Below are 19331 nucleotides of genomic sequence, written 5' to 3' on the forward strand. Positions count from 1 at the left end.
AAATCATCACTCATAATGCATTCAATCACGTCTTCTGCGGTTTATTTGTGTTCACATACATGCAATATACAGAATCCGACAGGGCTCTTAGTCCAATGGTGCGCATATTTGTAGAAATAAACATTTTCAGGCAGCTAACAGCTTGGCCTAATAGCTTAGCGTAGCTTGAAGTAGTTTAGAAAAGCTCTTTAGATTAGCTAAAACAATATTTTTAGAAAACGCGCAATTTTTCATCAGGAAGAGGGATAGGATATTTGTATTGGACTATATTTTGTCTTGTTGCTTTACTAACTGTAATCAAATTGTTACCAAAGTAGTAAAATTCAATGACATTTCTAAAGCTTCAAATTCTTCAAACAGAGTTGTGGATGGTAATGACCCTCACCTCGACATTGTCTCCCATCCTCGTCTAGTTCGAAACCTTCCCCGCAGAAACAGGACGTCCCGTTTCTAAGTATCACACAGTCAAACTGGCACCTCCGCTCCTGGCAGCTGCGCACCAACTCTGAGGAGACACAAACGCACATTTAAACTTTCTCCGTTTGATTCACTGTCTTAATATCCAGCACAGAGTTCGCTCTCACAATGAACATGCATTTATACCCGGCTAAACCCTCCATAAAAGCACAATGCCATTTCGCCAGTATGAAATCATTTTTTAAAAGTTGAACAGATGCCGCATCATTATGAGACCATGATTCAGCGCTTTTTAAGTGGCACTTAAGGCCTGTTTCAGTGGATGCAATCCTTCCAGGGGAGCTCCTGCTCCAAACCGCTGTCAATACACAACGGTAGAGCATTGTGTATTGTTTATCACCTGTGAAACACTTACAGCCTCATAATAAGGGATGTTTGACGATCACGTTTTCCCGCGTTGCGTGCCACATGAAGATGCCCCTATTTGAATTTATTGATTCCAGAATCGGTTGAAAATAGCAGTGATTTATAAACGCTCGGGCTGCAATCTGTTTCAATTACAACAGCCATAGCCCATATTTGATGTTTCTATTCATTTAGGGGCGTGGCTAAAGGTCACCGTGCCTTATTACCATTTGTGGAGGTTTTAAGTGCGTCACAATACATATTACACAGGAAAGTGTGAAAAAGAGAAAGATTGGAGTTGGTTTTGCCACTCTAAACACCTAATCGCGAGCGAGAGATTTCTAGCGTGCTTTTGCATAGAAGCCCACATTAATAATAACTACGCACTGAGAAATTCATCGACCCACCCAAGGCGTGCATTCGGAATGGCTCGAGTCTGAAGGTTTTAAATTAAGTACTTCTTTAAAAATGTATCACAGCGTTTAAGGATAATGCAAAGCGTTTTACAATATGAGTTTAACTGAAAGTGAAATATAATGGCTTTTTATATATTACAGGGAATGTGTATCCACTTGAGCTGGATGTTTAAGTATTTATATGTGGGACTGGCGATGCGGAGCGACTAACGGTCCCTGAAATATTTTATAATCTTGGCTATAGAGTTCTTTATTTATTTATGCAGATGGGGCATCTGAGTCACTAAAATCTGAAGTTTTATTCTTTCATATAACAAGAACTGTGAGCAACAAGAGCAGCAATAACATCTTTTGATTCCGCATAACACGTCATACGGGTTTTGAGAGACATAAGGGTAAGTAAATAATGACAAATCTTTGGGTTTTGGGGGTAACTAACCCTATATGATAATCTGTAACAGGTTTTTGTTTTGACTTGACTTGACTAGCTGTCATCTCATCTGTACAACATTTGACAAAACAGTATTTATGCTAAAACCAATCCAAGACAGTTTTCCAGGAATAACCACACAGAAAAATAAAACAACATGACTTAAAATAAATAATGAACTTCATATGCCAAACTTCATTTGTGCCAAAAGCATGGAGGAATCTATCCCCAAGGAGTAAGATGACCCAACTCATAAACCAAACTGATACCATCAAATGACATGAAGCATAAATTAAAACTCACATGATTCAGTGCCAAAAAACAAACAAAAGAAACCTATTATTTTGTACACAATCTAATTATCCCATCTAAACAAACATATTGAACGCATAAATAAAGCCTCTGGCAGTGTAAAAGAAAAGCAGTTACTTCCATCATAAATGTTGATCCGCAAAAAAGGAAGCAAAGAAAACTGCTAATAAAAGACACAATTGACTTTTTATTTTCTGTCTAATATTTCTGACACTTTTTTAACCCTGGAAAATGTTAGTTGTCAGTCTTTGCTCATTAGGATATGCAAAACAGAAACTTCACAGAAATCTATCATGGAATAAGAATGGCTAACTACATATATTTACAAAGACAGCAGAATTTAAATGAGTGAAAAGACACAAGCATTGATCCAAAAGAAGGAATCTAGACCTCTCCGATTCAAAACAGTGGGCGGGAGAGTTGATTATCGGATGAAAATTACACTTTGGAGAAATCAATGCTTATGCTTCAAACGTAACTTCAAAAATAGGTCAAAATCATTGTTTACATGGCGAGTGGTGTCGAATGTGTGCAGCTACTGTCCGCCACCCGGATTCACACTAATCTCCTCCGAGTAGGAAGGAGGCCATTATGGGTGGACTCTCGCTGTGAGTTAGGCTCCCGCACAACAGGATTTATCTCCAGTGAACTCCAGAGCTCTACCTCAAGGTGATTTTCTCTCAGTGAGGAGCCCTACTTTCTCTGACACTCACTGGGTGATGTAGTGCTTACGGCAGCGGTCCAGGAAGGGTGCTGAGTCTAACAGGGGCGTAAAGGTAAATGCCTGTGGATCTATTTCGCTACCCCAACCCTAAGAGCTTGAACTTTAGCTGCTGTGAACAATCAATCACTCTCGGGAGTCCCGTACCACATTAAAAATTGAAGGCCGAGAATTGAAGGCTTGAAAATCTATACGGACTTAAATGCCATAGCTAAGTTTTTTCAGACCACCTCCAAGTTTGACACATTTAAAAGATACAATGAAATGGCTCACTAATGCTATTCATATTCTTTAACTGAAATAAAAAAGTTGGACTGGTACATATCGAAGGGCTTGTCCTTTTTTATGGCCAATAGAGACCTGCAATGTTTTCTCAAAGGGCGGTGGAAGGAAAGGAAAGGAAAGGAAAGGAATGGAAAGGAAAGGAAAGGAAAGGAAAAACAAGAATCCAAGCAAAACAAAGTATAAAAAACATGGCTTGTTTTTTTTTAATGGCCAGTAGAGACCAGTGTTGTGCAAGTTACTCCCAAACTGTAATACATTATATATTACTTGTTACTGTTATTTAAAAGTAATTCATTACCTTACAATATTACTGTCTCAGAATTGTAATGCGTTACATTACTCCTGTATTACTTTTGAGTTACTTTCACCAAAATAACTATACAGAAGTAGAACTTAACATTCTAAAATGACTAGGGCTGTAACGATATGCGATATGAAACCGAAATCGCGACACTCAGATCGACACACGACTTCCAACTCCCAGCGTTATCCATACCGTCCAGATCCAATGCTACCACATCTTTAAATTACTATTAGTATTATTTGAAGTTAACTTAACATTATAAAATATGTAGACCTACACCACAAAACTAGTTGAGGATAAATTATTTAAAATTTGGGAATTCCAGCGTTATGGACATGACATTTGCAGTCAAAACTTGAAATATAAATTCTCAGAAAATGCATTAATACCAAAATATTGAAACGTCTGTTTATCCATAGGCTCCTCCCTGAAAGGAGTCCAGACATTAGAAAAATATCAGTCTACACATGCGTTTTATATTTAATATTAGGGAAATAGCTCATGCGTGACAAAAAAAATCTTTAACTTTTAGGAGGCAACGATTTTTGTTGTTGTTGTAATTCTGTGAATTAAACTGCGCAAATCGGATGAAGAAGGGTTGGCTCTCCACAGAACATAAAATATTCATTTTATTTTATTTTTCGTGTTTGCATTTATGAGGAAAAAACAATGTTACAGACGTGACAGTTCTCCGTTATGGACGCGACCGCTATGAAGCGGCACTAAAAGACTACTTTAAAACTTTCACAGATACCTTACACACACAAAGCCTTTCTTTAAAGTGAATTTCGTTTTGTATTAATTGTATCTTAATTTTAATCAATGTTTCGTCAACCAATTGCCTGGATTTAAGCGCGTGAAGTGGAGCGCGTCTCATAAATGAACCGAAACTCAGCGTATAAGGTAGCCTATTCACGGACTTGAAAAATATATATTGAAATGTCTACTTGTAAACAGAACAATTCAAAACGAAAGAAAACAGACTGCTCTCTGGTTATGAAATGAAATGTGCATTTCTCTCTGGTGCATTCACTAGGCTACTGCGAAGATCGCGAGTCAGCATCGTCAACTTCATCTTGACTTTATTAATAAACAATTAAAATGTCTCCTTGCTATATTTGACATATTCATAACCATTGCTTTTGCCGGTTCTTTGTGACAGCTTTTAGGTGCTTTATCGGCAGCGCCGCCGCCCTTATGAACGCGTCACCACCGCATCAAAAACATGATTGCGTGATGAAAACATGAAAAATAGCACATAAACATAGCCTAACTGTTTAGAAAAAAAACACAGAACGAATAGCCTAATGCCCATACGTCCATCTCGCGAATGTATGGTCTTCTTCATGCCATCTTCACCATTAGCTACTTTTCCACTGGCCAGCGCGAGCACAGAGGCCTAAATCATACCTCACGGCACTCCTGTAAAAAATAAATCGCTATGCAAATATATCAGACGCTGCCATTTAGTCTTTATTTACAGACTTGGACACCACACGCGGCTATTGACTGACCACGAACAGGTAGCCTAATTTAGCCTACTTGCATTTTTCATTCCTTAATGTCTCGCGGTCTTGCTGTTTTTTGTTGTTGTTTGTTTTACAATTAAAACTAAAAGTCTGTTGTAACGCAAGCCTTACTGAACATGTACCGAGTAAAATATTACTGAAAATTGATAAGTAATGCCTTACACTACTGCGTTACAGCAAAAAGTAATATGTTACTGTAATGCATTACTTTTGTAACGCGTTACTCCCAACACTGGTAGAGACCACCCATATTTTCTATAAGGGGGGCAAAAAAATAAAATTATAATAAAATAAATAAATTATATATATATATATATATATATATATATATATTTATATATATTACTTGGACATCAAATTTTGCTTTTAAATCATATATTTAATTGAAAACTTTCACAACAGCTTCACCTGACTTTAGCATTTCAACGTCTCCCTCAGGTGTCTAAACGAACCAATCAAAAACTGCGTCGTAAGCCCCGCCTCCTGCCCAGCAGGAATCACTAGTCCAGAGAACACGGCATATGTCCGGACAGGTCTATTATTCACTCACAGCAGGTCTTTCCCTCAGTCTCCATCATTAGAGCGGCCACCGTCCCAAGGGCTCAGACAGATAGGCCATCACTGCAGCGGAACGAGGGTGTGCTTGTGTATTATGTTTTTGCGATCAGAGCAGGTGACCGGGGGGGGGGGGGGTCCGCACCTACCAGGCAGTGTTTATAAATAGATGACAGTTGAGTAAAAACATGCTTTGTTAGAACAGAAAGGATGGAGGTTGGATCCAGAAGGGAAGTTGACTTTCTAAAACAATAAAGAAAATACAGAAAAATCAACAACACATGCTAGTGTGTTCAGTGTGTTTTATAGTAGGTTGCTTACAAGCCCAAGCCCAGAGAAGTCTCTATATGACAGGGGTCTTTGTCCTTTTTTCAGGCCAAGAACCCCTTAACTGAAAATGGTAAGGAAATTCAAACTAAAAAAACAAAACTGGCATGGTATGTTTTCACAGTTACAGCAAAAAAGTAATATTGCATAACTTCACAAACACCTGCACTTCCATCTAGAGAAACTGGAAGGAGGTGGATGTGAGACATCTGAGGTGCAACTGTGAACCAGAGCCGGTTTATTTTGCCCCTTCATCAACACTTCAGAATCGACTGCCAGCATCAGAAGGGGATTCAGATAAACTCCAGATAAACCGACGCAAATGAACAGGTTAGTTTAACGGTCATAATGTCTAAATCTATATTTAACCAGATTGATGTGGCCGTAAAGTCTCTGCACTTGGTGGCTCATCCAAATCCTAGTCAAGCTACGGAAGGACATCAACTTGGCACATGAAACTGCCCTTCCTGTGACCACTGCAGTTTTGCCCCTGGGCAAAGCACTTAACCCTCAGCTGCTCCCATCATACTGTAATATGCCCACATTTCCAGCACTCGAGCAAACACTTGCAGACTCTCTGGATGGATTAATGTTGAATTTATTTGATGAATTCTAACATTTGAAACCATTAGCTGAGGATTGTCAAATTCCTGTGAAGCTACAAAACTGCATTGTTTGTAAGGGTTGCTTAGCAGTCAGAAACATACAAAGGAAGTAATACACCACTCAAGGACGACTTCCTTAAATTCCCCTTAAACAAGTCAGATAATATTATCGACCGCTAAAACAAAAAACAAAAATATTTGTATTTGTTTATTAGCGAAGATGCCTTCCAACTGTGGAAGATACCTGGATTACTATTTGTTTTTGTCTTTTTAACTGATCTCAATTTCATTTTCAATTGATGTTTGTTAAATTTTAATGACACAATGAAGTCTTCAAGGTCTCGACATAAACTTGTCTCGAGAACGAAACTTAAAAGTTGTTTGTTGCACTGCACTGTGTTTACTACATAATCAGCGTAGCAGACTGACAAGGAGAAGAGATTGTTGAATAAAGTTTATTTTTTATTTTTTGTACAAAACATTCATAACATTAAGATTGAACCATTGTAGTCACATGGACTACTGTAACAATGTTTGTAATTATGGGTGGTGATGGTGTAATGGATAAGACACATGCCTTTGGTCTGAGAGACCCGGGTTCGAATCCACTGTGACACACCATTGTGTCCCTGAGCAAGACACTTAACCCCTAGTTGCTCCAGAGGCATGCGACCTCTGACATATATAGCAATTGTAAGTCGCTTTGGATAAAAGCGTAAGCTAAATGTAAATGTAAATGTACTACCTTTCATGGACCTTGAAAGCTTGGTTTATGTCCCAAGGTCCAGTGTTGGGAACGTCATGTCGCCGGAAAACCGTTTCGTCAGACACCTCGCTCACGGGCTGGGGCGCGGTCATGGACGGGCGCTTTACGACAGGCCTATGGAAGGACCATCATCCCTCCTGGCACATAAACTGCCTGGAGATGTTGGCGGTGCTCCGAGCTCTGAGGAGCTTCCTGCCGGACCTCAAAGGTCATCATGTCCTTGTGAGGTCAGACAATATGTCGGTTGTGGCCTATATAAACCATCAGGGGGTCTGAGGTCTCGCCCTCTATGCAGACTGGCGCATCAGATCCTCCTGTGGTCCCAGGGGAAGCTGTTATCTCTAAGAGCAACATACATCCCAGGGAGTCAAAATCAGGGAGCAGACATCCTGTCGAGACAGGGGCTGAGGCCCGGGGAATGGAGACTCCACCCCGAGGTGGTGGAGTCAATATCTCAGAGGTTCGGACCAGTGGAAGTGGACCTATTCGCGTCTCGAGAGACGACCCACTGTCCACTGTGGTTTTCCCTCACCCATCCAGCCCTGCTGGGGTTGGATGCCATGGTGCAGACGTGGCCGAGGCTGCGTCTGTATGCATTTCCCCCGACGCTCTGCTCCCGGGAGTTCTAGAGAGGGTCCGTCGCAACGGGATCAGTCTACTGCTGGTAGCCCCGTTGTGGCCGGCCCGAGTATGGTTCTCAGACATTGTATCGCTCCTAGACGGCCCTCCGTGTGAGATTCCCCTCAGGAGGGACCTGCTGACACAGGCAGAGGGCTCAATATTTCACCCTCGGCCCGAGATATGGAAGCTGTGGGTCTGGCCCCTGAGGGGACACAGTACCTAGAGGCCGGCCTATCAGCTGGAGTAGTGGAGACCATACTCAGCTCTAGAGCTCCCTCCACGAGGAAATTGTACGGCTTAAAGTGGAATGTCTTTACCAATTGGTGTAGAGGGCGTGAGGTGGATCCAGTTAACTGCCCAGTGGCTTCAGTTCTGGAGTTCCTCCAAGATCGCTTTTCAGCTGGTCTTACCCCGTCCACACTCAAGGTGTACGTGGCTGCCATTGCGGCTTTCCACGCTCCTCTGGAGTTTGCTCCAGGCAACATTAAAGCCACCCTACATCCTAGGCCGGGCTATTTGCCTTAGGTGCCATCTAATGCGGCACGGCCTACGGTTCTGCAGGCTTTTCATCCTCCACCTCATGTGACGGCGGATGAGGAGAGACTTCATCTGCTCTGCCCTGTCAGAGCTCTAAAAATTTACATTCAGAGGTCCTCTTCATGGCGGAAGTCAGACCAGTTGCTGGTGTGTTTTGGGTCGCCCAAGAAGGGTCTTCCCGCCTCCAAACAGACCATCAGCAACTGGATGTGTGCCTGTGAGCAGCTTCACACTAGGACAGGCAGGGCGCGTTGTGGCATAGTGGGTACTCGTTCCCCCAAAGTGTCATTCGACGCAGTCCGAGTTCCCTCGAAAGGGAACATCCTCGGGTTACGACTGTAACCCTTGTTCCCTGAGAAAGGGAACGAGGACTGCGTCCTTTCGCCAAGCCATCCCCTGCCTGGGAGCGACTTGCTTCATCACAGAAGCTGACATCTCATGTGTGCCGGAGTCCTTTATAGCTTCCGCTTGTATGCCTTCACTCATTACGTCATGACGCAACACCAATCAGAGATTGGCTTAGTTTCATTCATGCTTCAGAGACGCTACGCTGAGGGGCGTTCCCCCAAAGTGTCATTCGACGCAGTCCGAGTTCCCTTTCTCAGGGAACAAGGGTTACAGTCGTAACCCGAGGACGTTTTTTTGTGATCTCACCATAAAAAAATAAGATCTTGAAATGACAGCTTTTGTTATGTCAATATAATAAGAAAATTAAGTTGCCATCACAATAAAACGGATTGTTTCAATCACAAGTAAACATTTTTCAAACGTTTGTTGTATTGAAAAAACAAGGTATATATATTTGTTAGGTTGAGATGAAAAGAAAATGCTCTTGAGAAAGTAACTTTTGTTATGTGGAGATGAGAACATGAACTTGACACCATCAATTACCTCTACAGCTCTATATGATTCACCTAAATTTCTTCAGTTGGCTAAAATATAACAATTTAAAGTTACATACACAAATGTACACAAAGTAACATACATAAACTAGTTACATTCACAAGAAATGAATTACCAATAAAACGATATCTTGCACAGATGGATGAATCATATCAATTGTAGGCTATATGCATTTTTTTTTCTTGGTGGCTTAAGATATTCTGTGCATACAAAGTTACTGATGTTTAACCTAATCAAGCACACGCATACACAAAGCAATTATTTTTCACAACGGGCTGTAAAAAGAACAAAGAAAAACTGTTTTTTCCCAAGATAAATTTACCTTTAAGCATCTGACGGCGTTCTTGTTATCCAAACGCTTTGTTTACTATGTTGCCATTATATAAAAAGCCACTGTGAGGTGCCGACTCTTTTGTTTGCAGTTCCTGTGTGTGTTTCAATTTTTTTTAGTCGTGTTGCTGTGTGGGCTGCTTTATTCAATTCCATATTTTCATTAGGGACTGACAATGCAGATGGGGAAAGTGAGGCTACTGTGTTATTACCACAGGGACGTTCAAAGGTGCAACACAAACACTGTTTCTTGCCTAGCACCTGTAGTATGTAGTACGCTCCAATCTCTGAATGCCCAGGAGAGATAAAGCATTACCTTCAGAGGGACCATGGCCATGTCGTCTACCAATGCTTTTGACTGTTTTGGTGCAGAAACAAATGCTGTAGCAGACGTTCATGGCACGTTCGTCGCTCCTAAAGAACTAAGAATGTTAATTATGGAATGTAACTGAGAGCAAAAAAAAGAGAAAGGTGTTCAAGGCTGTTCTACATTTTTGAGGTGAAGCAAAAAGACCAGTTTTATCCAAGTACAAATGAGACGAATCAAGCATATTTGAAAGAACGTGAAATTGTTTCATAAATCCATTCTAACGTAAACTGAGATATTGGATTTAATTTAAAAATGTAATAATGTTTTAAATTATGAAATTATTGTTTGGATGTATGATGAACATGATAACCATGTTTTGCATTTGATGAAAATAATGTATCATCATGTAAATGCAGTTTGACTGTCAACAAAGAAGTTTGTTTGCAACCACATGTTTAAACATAGACAATGCTATCCAATCCAAGCAAGTGTATGACTAAAAGAGAGAAACATTACAGCATTTTATTACACTGTACGTCATACAATGTAATTGTTTGTCAATAAAAAACACTGCTGGCAACCACATTTGAACATAAAAGATGCTATGCAATTCTAGCATTTGTTAAGCAGTTGTACGATTGTATGGTTAAAAGTTTTACGTTTGCTAAAAGATTTTAGAATCATGCGGTTGTTCAATTTTCAACAATGATATTTGCTAACAAACCAATTTTTCGAATGTAAACATTGCTACCAAATGTTAGCAGTTGTACAATTATCAGAGAAATTCAGTTTTTCATGTGCTAAAAGATTTTAATTCAGTCACAACTTTTTGTTTGCTAGCAAACCAAACCAAATTTCTGAGCATAGCGAATCTATGCAATGCTAGCAGAGATAATGTGATAACAGAGTGAAATCGTTCCATATACCAATCTATCGCACTTTTCCAAGTTGAAGATTCTGACTTTCTGAATTTAATGGAATGTAGCATGCTTCCCTGACAAAACTACAAGGTAGTGATGTGATTTACTAAAAATACCTGCTTCCCATGTCTTTCTGTGGCGGATTTGTCAAGAAATTCAAGAGCCAATTTCAAGCTAGTCAGATGTTCTACGCTCCGTTTTGCCTTTGAACTTCCCGAGATTCCTGATTGCCGTCTTCACTACAGCACACAGCGAGGGTTCTAACTCAAGACCTCTTTTTCCATTGGAATTGAAGTACAAACTCCGATTTGGAATCAAAAGCTGTCAAGACTGTCACATATTCTGAGGTTTGTTTTTTTTCATTTTGTAGGCTTTGATAAACATTCAGTTGTGGGAATTTTTCAGAGAGGGAGAAGGAACGGTTGAGGAGGGCTATACATGAACTTCCAGAGGCATGCATACTGTATATAGGAGAAACACCAGCTAATGTTATTAATATGTTAACAGGCTGCTAGCGAGGTAAAAATCTATCACTTCCTTTCCTCAGGAGATGGAAGAGAAATGGTGCATCTGTTCTACTCTGCTGTTTGAGAGCACATTCAGTTTAGACTCAAAAGCTTTTGCCCAAGGAACTGCAACAGAAGACAAATCTAGCAAACTGATAACTGTGTACTGTGCAAAAATAGCATGTGAAACGATTTGCATTGTCTCACATTTGTTTTGCATTGCGTCCATTTATCCTCTTGCAAATAAATAAATACACTTCCTTTGGCTGGGAACAAGACTTAATTTTATACGGCAAAAAACGAAACATAAAAAAATAAAAACATTTTAAATATGTTGTTCTATATAATACATATTTTATAGTAATACATTTTTTTTTAAATATGAAAATGCATTCTATTTGAACCAAATACCAAAAAATTAATACAAAAAAGTACTTCAAGGAAGAGGTAAATACACGTTCAATTTTAAAATAGCTACATTTTAAATAAATGAATGAAGCATAAATGCATTCTTATTTTGAAAAATATATTTTCTTAAAATATATCTTAAAATATTAGCAATATATCATTTTTTTTATTATTATTGAAATACATTTTTGGGGGGTTTTGTGACCAAAGCCCCAAAACACAATACTGCATACCCCAAAAATAGTACAATAAATACAGTAGTATGCAATGATTGTTTGAGGGTAGATTCGGTTTAGTCTAACTGCAAAAAACTGTGTAGTGGTAGAGAGAAATAAAATAAAAGTACAAGTGCAGGAGGGACACTCAGCACATTTTCAAGGTTACAGTCCTTCCTGTCACATAAAGATATAAAGTTTATGAGCTTTAGCATTTCCTTTGTGCTATAAATGTGGATGTGTAAAATAAGGCAGCTTCTCAAGCCCAGAGGGCAGAAAGCCCATCGCTCATGTTCGGTAATGTGCAACCTCAATCTCTAGACACAGACGACTAAATGATTGCTCTGTAAATTCAACAAGACCTTGCCTGCGCTGTGATTTTATAGAAAGAGGCACTCCATAATGCAACATCATGGCATCAAAGTTTGCCATGCAGCAAACATGACCAAAACAAACATTTACCAATCTTTGTGTTGTGAGTTAGCTGTCAGATAGCAAGCTAACAGCTTAGCCTCCTGGCTTAGCACAGTGCTAACTGGTTAAAAAATGTTTTTGACTTGGTGGGAAAAGCTATCATGATAAAAAAAGCTATGATTCTGAACAGGTACCATCAGATAGCAAGCTAACAGCTTAATCTCCTAGTTTAGCATGGTGCTAACTGGTTAAAATGTTTTTGATTAGCTACAACAAGATATCATCACGGTAACAAGCTGTTTTTATCATAATGAAAACAATTAGCTTTCTCCAGGATACAATTGATCATTTTCCAGTGTAGTGGAGTACTAGTGTGTAATGCTTTGTCGGACGTGAAAGTGTAATTTTATACACAAAATGGCACGCTTTTCTGATCTGAGACAATCCGAGAATATATGCGACAGATCAAGAAAATCTTCACAGTGAAATGTGCACGGCATCCTGTTCTTTACTCTGCTTGTTTTCAGTGAAGATTAATTAAACGTGTGACTTTTTTGTCTCAATTCTGTTATCTCCTTTACTGCTCTATGCTGTCTTTGTTAAGTTATTCATTTCACACGTCTACAGTCAGTCAGTCTGACACCGGCAGACGCCGTCTGAATAATAATAAAAAAAGATATCCTTATCAGGCCCTAATGATCTAAATATAATCTGTGTGAGAAGGACCAAAACAGTGGGGAAACGTAAAATAAGTGATCATACTGAAAAGCACACTCTCTCACACACACACACACACACACACACACACACACACACACACACACACACACACACACACACACACACACACACACACACACACACACACACACACACACACACACACACACACACACACACACACAGCTGAAATCCCTTTATTCTCTTTTCTTTAGTCTCTAGTGAATAGCCGTGGTCACCTGAAGGCAGGCTCCATTCCTCAATGACAAAACAAATCCCCACACAACCAAGAAAAATAGCCAAGAAAGAGTTTCAAAATAACACACAGTGATCCAAAGGCAGTGCTCCCAATGCTCGCTAGTTTTTTTTGTTTTATTTTTCCCTCAGAACAAAATAAAAGAGAATCTAAAACCACTTTGTCAAGGTTAGTTAGCTGCTCAAGTCGATGTCAAATATCTGCAAGACTGTTTACAGTTTTATCGACGTAGAATCCCACATTTGCATTGGGCTGAATGTTTTGAGCCAACCTGAACACATTAACACAGTTAAATACAACATGAAACCCCATTCACAATGTATTAAACCTCTGTAATGTGATAGTTTTGGAACAAAAAAATGTTATAGCCGTCAAATTTTTCTTGGACCTCCATTAAAAGACTTTAAGTAAAGTGCTACTAGAGCTTTCTCCACAGAGAAAAGTGAGACTACTTAGGTGAGACATACTGTATTACACTACATAAGCAGAGCTTAGGAGCCAAAGCATTTCCCTTTATTTTAGTTTTTAGTTAGCCTTCGAGCTAACTAGTCTACTGGCTTAGCATAGTCCTAAACAGTTAGGAAAAACTCATTTGTTTTTTGTACAGTTAAGAACTAGGGTGGGTTCTTGTGACTTGAAAAAGTTAGCAACCCCCGGAACACACTAGCAACTGCATAACAATGCCTTAGCAACCACCCACAATGGTGCCTTACAATAGAAGAGAATGGGGCCAATGTGTAAGCATTTCACTTTTTCAATAGTGAAACAAACATTCACTTTTTTCAATAGTATGGTAACAAATCACAAACATTAGGATGGTTAACTTGACTTTAATTAGTATGGAAAACAAAATGATTGCTAATGTTTACTGTGTAAAATTATATCCAATTTCATAACTCCATAACGCCATGAACCATAAAACAACTGTAAAAATTGGGCAGAATGAGCACCTGCCCAGAAACAGTATGGGCTTTTATGACTCAAGACAGTTAGCAACCACTCCAGAAACTGCATAGCAACGCCCTAGCAACCACCTAAAATCATACTTACAATAGATGTGAATGAGTGAACATTAAAGGGATAGTTTACCCATTTACTCGCCCTCAAGTTGTATCAAACCTGAATTAATTGCTTTATTCTACTGAACACAACAGAAGAGATTTTTCAGAATGTCAGTATCCAAACAATTGATGGACCCCGTTGATTTCCATTGTATGACAAAAAAAAATACAATGGAAGTCAATAAGGACTAGAAACTGTCTGGTTACCAACATTCTTTAAAATATCCTCTTTAGTGTTCAACAGAAAAAAAAAAAAAAAAGTCATGCAGGTTTGGAACAAAGTAAAAAGATGACAGCATTATTTTTTTGTTAAACTATCCCTTTAAAATAATAATTTATTCAATAGTATGGCCATACAACAAACAGTGGTAACATGGTTTTAGTGTGAAAAGAGGGACAGGTTAAAATTATGAACTACAATATTGTACACAATAAGACTACAGACATTTATTAAGAATATAAAAGAGGTCAGTGCTAGTTGCACGCTACCTTCAACCCACAAAGCAGTTTTTTCTTAACTTTCATGACAAAGAAAAGTGTGAGTCTAGCTCATATGGCCATTCTTGTGAAGATGTTCCTCTCTTCTCTCGCTCTTTCTCTCTATCTGTCCCAGATTCGAATACCTCCAGGAGTGAGAGTTGATATCTGCTCTGTGGACTGATAATGTAAATTATGAATGCTCAGTTATGACAGGTGTGCAGAGAGCAATCCGAAACCGGTCTGCGGTGGAACAAAGCGGCCCGCGCTTGCTCCTCAAAGGAGTGTGTACTTCCATACCTCCCTCTCCATGCCGCCAAATTTATTTACTTTGAAACCGAACCAAGACTAAGATTGAAATGGAACATAAAATGTAAATGCGCAAATTTCCCCTCCAAGCGAGGCCTTCCGTTGTTTTAAAAAGCCTGGCACATGCACACTAACATCTCACGAGTGGTTCAACTCAAGGTGAGGATGATGAATACTTCCATATGCTCATTTATTACGGCCGTAACTAAATACACATTCTAGACATGAAGATGTAGCTGATCCGTCTCGTGCTCAGCTGCAATACATACATTCTCACAACGTTTTCGACGTAAACTAAGCTGTGGTTTTCATATAAACCTCTTTTCTTGTTCCCTTTTACCACAATGTCACAAAAGGCAATCCTCACTTCATCATGTGGAGAAACAGTAATTGCCTTTTAGCAGAAACCCATTATTACATTAAGCCGACTGTGCTTATCTTGCATGGAACTGACTTCAAATGACTGCAGATCTGTTGTGGGTTTAATGCTGTCAAACACTCTTAAAAACAAGGAAATAATGGGCCCTTTTTTGTGTGAAGACGTGAATTGCAGTTTAAAGGTGAAAGTCTTGACCTCCAGTTATAGATTTTGATGGACCATTCTAGTCCATCAACAAAATGCATTTGATGTTATTAGGACGGTTCACATCAAGTCCGATGCACAACTCATAAAAGTATGCACTGAAAATGATCAAAACTATTCACGGCACGTCCGAAGCTAAAGTTTCATTATTATCTGAATAAACGTAATAAATTCATAATCTGAACATTTTATGGGTTTATCTTTTCATCTTTTAAGATAAAAGTTGACTGTAATTATGAAAAATGTCTTAACTAACAAAACGTTGAAACTAAGCTGCAAAAAATGACTTTTGAACTTCCAAAACTTTCATCAGACAGATTTCCATAAGAGTCATAGCCATAGAAAATAGCCATAGAAAATTAAATTACGTCATTTTTGGTGCACAAAAAACGTAAAAAAAAAAAATAGTAGACATCTGAGGGAAAATTAATATATACCCACTACTGTTAAAAAATTTAAGTCAGTAAGATTTTATTTTTTAAGTTTTTGAAAGCATTCTCTTATGCTTTCCAAGGCTGCATTTATTTGATCAAACATACAGTGAAAGCCGTAATATTGTAAAAAATTTTCGATTTGAATATATATTAATATGTATTGTTTTCCTCTGATCAAAACTGCATTTTCAGCATCATTACTCCAGTCTTCAGTGTCACATGATCCTTCAGAAATCAATCTAAAATGCTGATTTGCTGCTCGAGAAACATTTATTTTTAATATCAATGTTGAAAACAGTTGATAGTTAGTTTGATAGTATTGTAGATAGAACAGCATTTATTTGAAATAGAAGTCTTTTGCAATATTATAAATGTATTTAATGTCACTTTTGATTGTTTTAATGGTGCATCCTTGCTGAATAAACGTTTTCTTTTTGTTTATTCGCACTGACCCCAAACTTTTATGAAGATCAGAAAGAAATGGAACCGAACTCACCGCGGCAGTGCACACCCTCGTCATATCCGTCCTCACAGTCCTGCACTCCGTTGCAGAGTTTACTATAATGAACACATCTGTGGGTGCCGAGGCACTGGAGGTGATTGACGGGACATCTCACCTTTGCCTGCCGCAAGCCTGTAGAAGAGAAGGTTAATGAAGACTTTAAAAATTCAACTTATTCAACAGACCTGCAAACTCACAAGAGGTGAAACAATTGACATTTTTACTAACTAAGTTGTTGTATTAGAGTCTAGGCAGTGCATCCTCTCCCAGGAGAAAATGTTTGTGATTTTAACATGAAAACAGTGCATTCTGGTGCACTCTGAAAATAAAGGGGGAAAGAAAACATTTGCTTCAAGTAAAAAAAGTAATTAAAATAAATTATTGACACACCGCTGACAGAAATTTCAAAATTGGATTCGATTTCGATTCCCAAGCTTGTCGTTCCATTTAGCTTCTATTAACTTCAATTCAATATTGATTAATTTGTGAATTATCAGGTAAAGTAAATAGCAAATTTCCTCAAAGAATAAAGTCTCTCAACTAATGCTTTAAAATTATACAGGGAACCCCAGTTGGTATACATTATGAAAGGTTAAATATACAACCCCAAATCAGAAAAGAGTTTTGCTAGTGGAATATTTGCCCAATCTTGTCTGATACAAGACAGCCGCTCAACAGTGTGTGGTCATAGTTGCCTGATTCTCCTTTTCATGATGGGTCATACATTTTCCATAAGAGACATATCTGGACTGCAGTAAACATGCAGGCACATCCCTTCTATGGTGCAGAGTGTCTAGAAACCACTCAGTTGTAGCACGTGCAGAATGAGGCCTGCCATTGTCTTGCTTCCCAGGAAAGATGTCATCTTAATGGCAGTTTATGTCTCTGTACAATCCAAATATATGCTTCCATGTCAATGGTACCTTCACAATAATGCAAGTTACCCATACCGTTTGCAATGATGCACCTCAATACCAGCACAGATGTTTGATTTTGCACCTGTCGCTGGTGAAAGTCTGGTTGGTCCCTTTCGTCTTTGGGACTGAGAACTCAAAGTCCATTTTCTGCCAAAAACAAGCTGAAACATGGACTCATCTGACCACAGAACACATTTCCACTTTCTTCTAGACCATCTGAGATAAGCTCAGGCCCAGAGAACTCACCGGCATCTCCACATAGAACTGATGTAAAGCTTTCTCCTTGCGTAACAGAGATTCAAGTGGCATTTCTTAATGCGGAGTCAGACTGTGTTCAGAGAAAACGGTTTTCCAAATTACTCCTGATTTATTACATGTGTCTGTATTTAACAGAGTAGCATGATGGTATCTTGTGCAATGCCATCTGAGGGCTCAAAGGGCACGCATATTCAACAGAGGTCTACTGCCTTACCCAACACAGACTGAGATTTCTCTGGATTCCCTGAATCTTGTGACAATATTATGTATGGAAGATGATGAAAGGCATAAATTCTTTGCAATCTTGCATTGAGAAATGGGATTTTTTAATTGTTTGACAATTCTCTCAAGATATTTGGCAAAAAGTGATGAGCCATGACCCATCTTTGCTTAAAAAGACTGAGAAGCACTTTTACACCCAAACACGATACCCTCAACTATTACCAATTCACCTGCTCATTGTGGACTGTTTCAAAAGAGTTGGATAATCTAATTTGGATAATCTTTTCACTTTTATTTGGTCTCTGTCCCAACTTTTTTGGGGTGTGTTGCCGCCGTCAAAATCATAATTTTTTCATATTTACAAAATACAATTATGTTGGTCAGTGAAAACATTGGAAAACGTTTCTTTGTATTTTTGTCAGTTAATAAAAAGTTAAATAGAATGAACAAATCACAGATTCTTGATTTTAATGCATTTTACAAACTTTTTCTGATTTGGGGTTGTAATTGATTTCTAGGCTAATTACTGTACATTTAAATGACACAAGGAAGTTTTTTATAATAACATTACAATACATTTTAAAATGACAATTATGTCTCTATAAAAAAATAAATAAAATAAAATAAAATATATAGGCTATATATATATATATATATATATATATATATATATATATGCTAAACATTTAAAAGGTGGCTGTCATAAAACGTTTTTTTTAAAACATACATTGATGAACAAGTTAAGTAAAAATTCAATGAATATGCCATATAGTGCATATATTTAACTAAATGCTCCTCTCCAAGTTCATTATTCTAGCTGAGCTGTTTTATTGACGTCATTCCGCGGTTAATACACTGATAGAGCGACTACATGTGACATGATACGCATTTCTGTAAGTTGTACATGATATTTCAATATATCTTGTGAAGTTGTGATGTTGTACATGATTATTTTGTGTTGTAACTATTAAAGTGGGAAAGTGTGCTCACTCATTCCACGTGCGCTCCACGCTGCGGTGCATAAGCAGCACACGCTCATGTGCTTACACATAGTAGCCTAATATGATGCGTTTGCTAATAGCAAATGATCCGCGGATACCACAAACACAACATTTATTATTCATTATTGTTTATTTCAAATCCAGAAGTTGTAATCGATAATGTTTTTTCACCATTGTGATTATCTTTGTATATTCATGCTTAAACTCAGAATGATCATAAATTGAGAGTTAGACATGTAGGCTGGTTACTTGTAGTCAACAGAACGTGTTAAAGGGGCCGTCAAAATAAAGTGAACCCCAATTCATTACTTCTATATAGATTTATTTGGCAAAACATTCAATCATGTTGAAATCA

The 19331-nt window shown here is 38.4% G+C and overlaps 1 protein-coding gene across 2 annotated transcripts in view; it reads right to left on the bottom strand.

Annotated features, from left to right (window-relative positions):
- The window catches only part of lrp1ba (low density lipoprotein receptor-related protein 1Ba), a 274722-nt gene that overhangs the window by 203892 nt on the left and 51499 nt on the right, over positions 1 to 19331 (bottom strand). For both annotated transcript variants that reach the window (XM_077226234.1, XM_077226236.1), the window contains exons 3-4: positions 16573 to 16710; positions 386 to 505 (exon numbers count right to left, since the gene is read on the bottom strand). In XM_077226234.1, the coding sequence (XP_077082349.1) occupies positions 386 to 505; positions 16573 to 16710 (258 nt within the window). The remainder of the gene's footprint in view (positions 1 to 385; positions 506 to 16572; positions 16711 to 19331) is intronic.

This window comes from Siphateles boraxobius, unplaced genomic scaffold (assembly GCF_051911475.1).
Source record: "Siphateles boraxobius isolate OS27281-9 unplaced genomic scaffold, OSU_SipBor_1 13, whole genome shotgun sequence".
In the NCBI taxonomy this organism is placed as follows: Eukaryota; Metazoa; Chordata; class Actinopteri; order Cypriniformes; family Leuciscidae; genus Siphateles; species Siphateles boraxobius.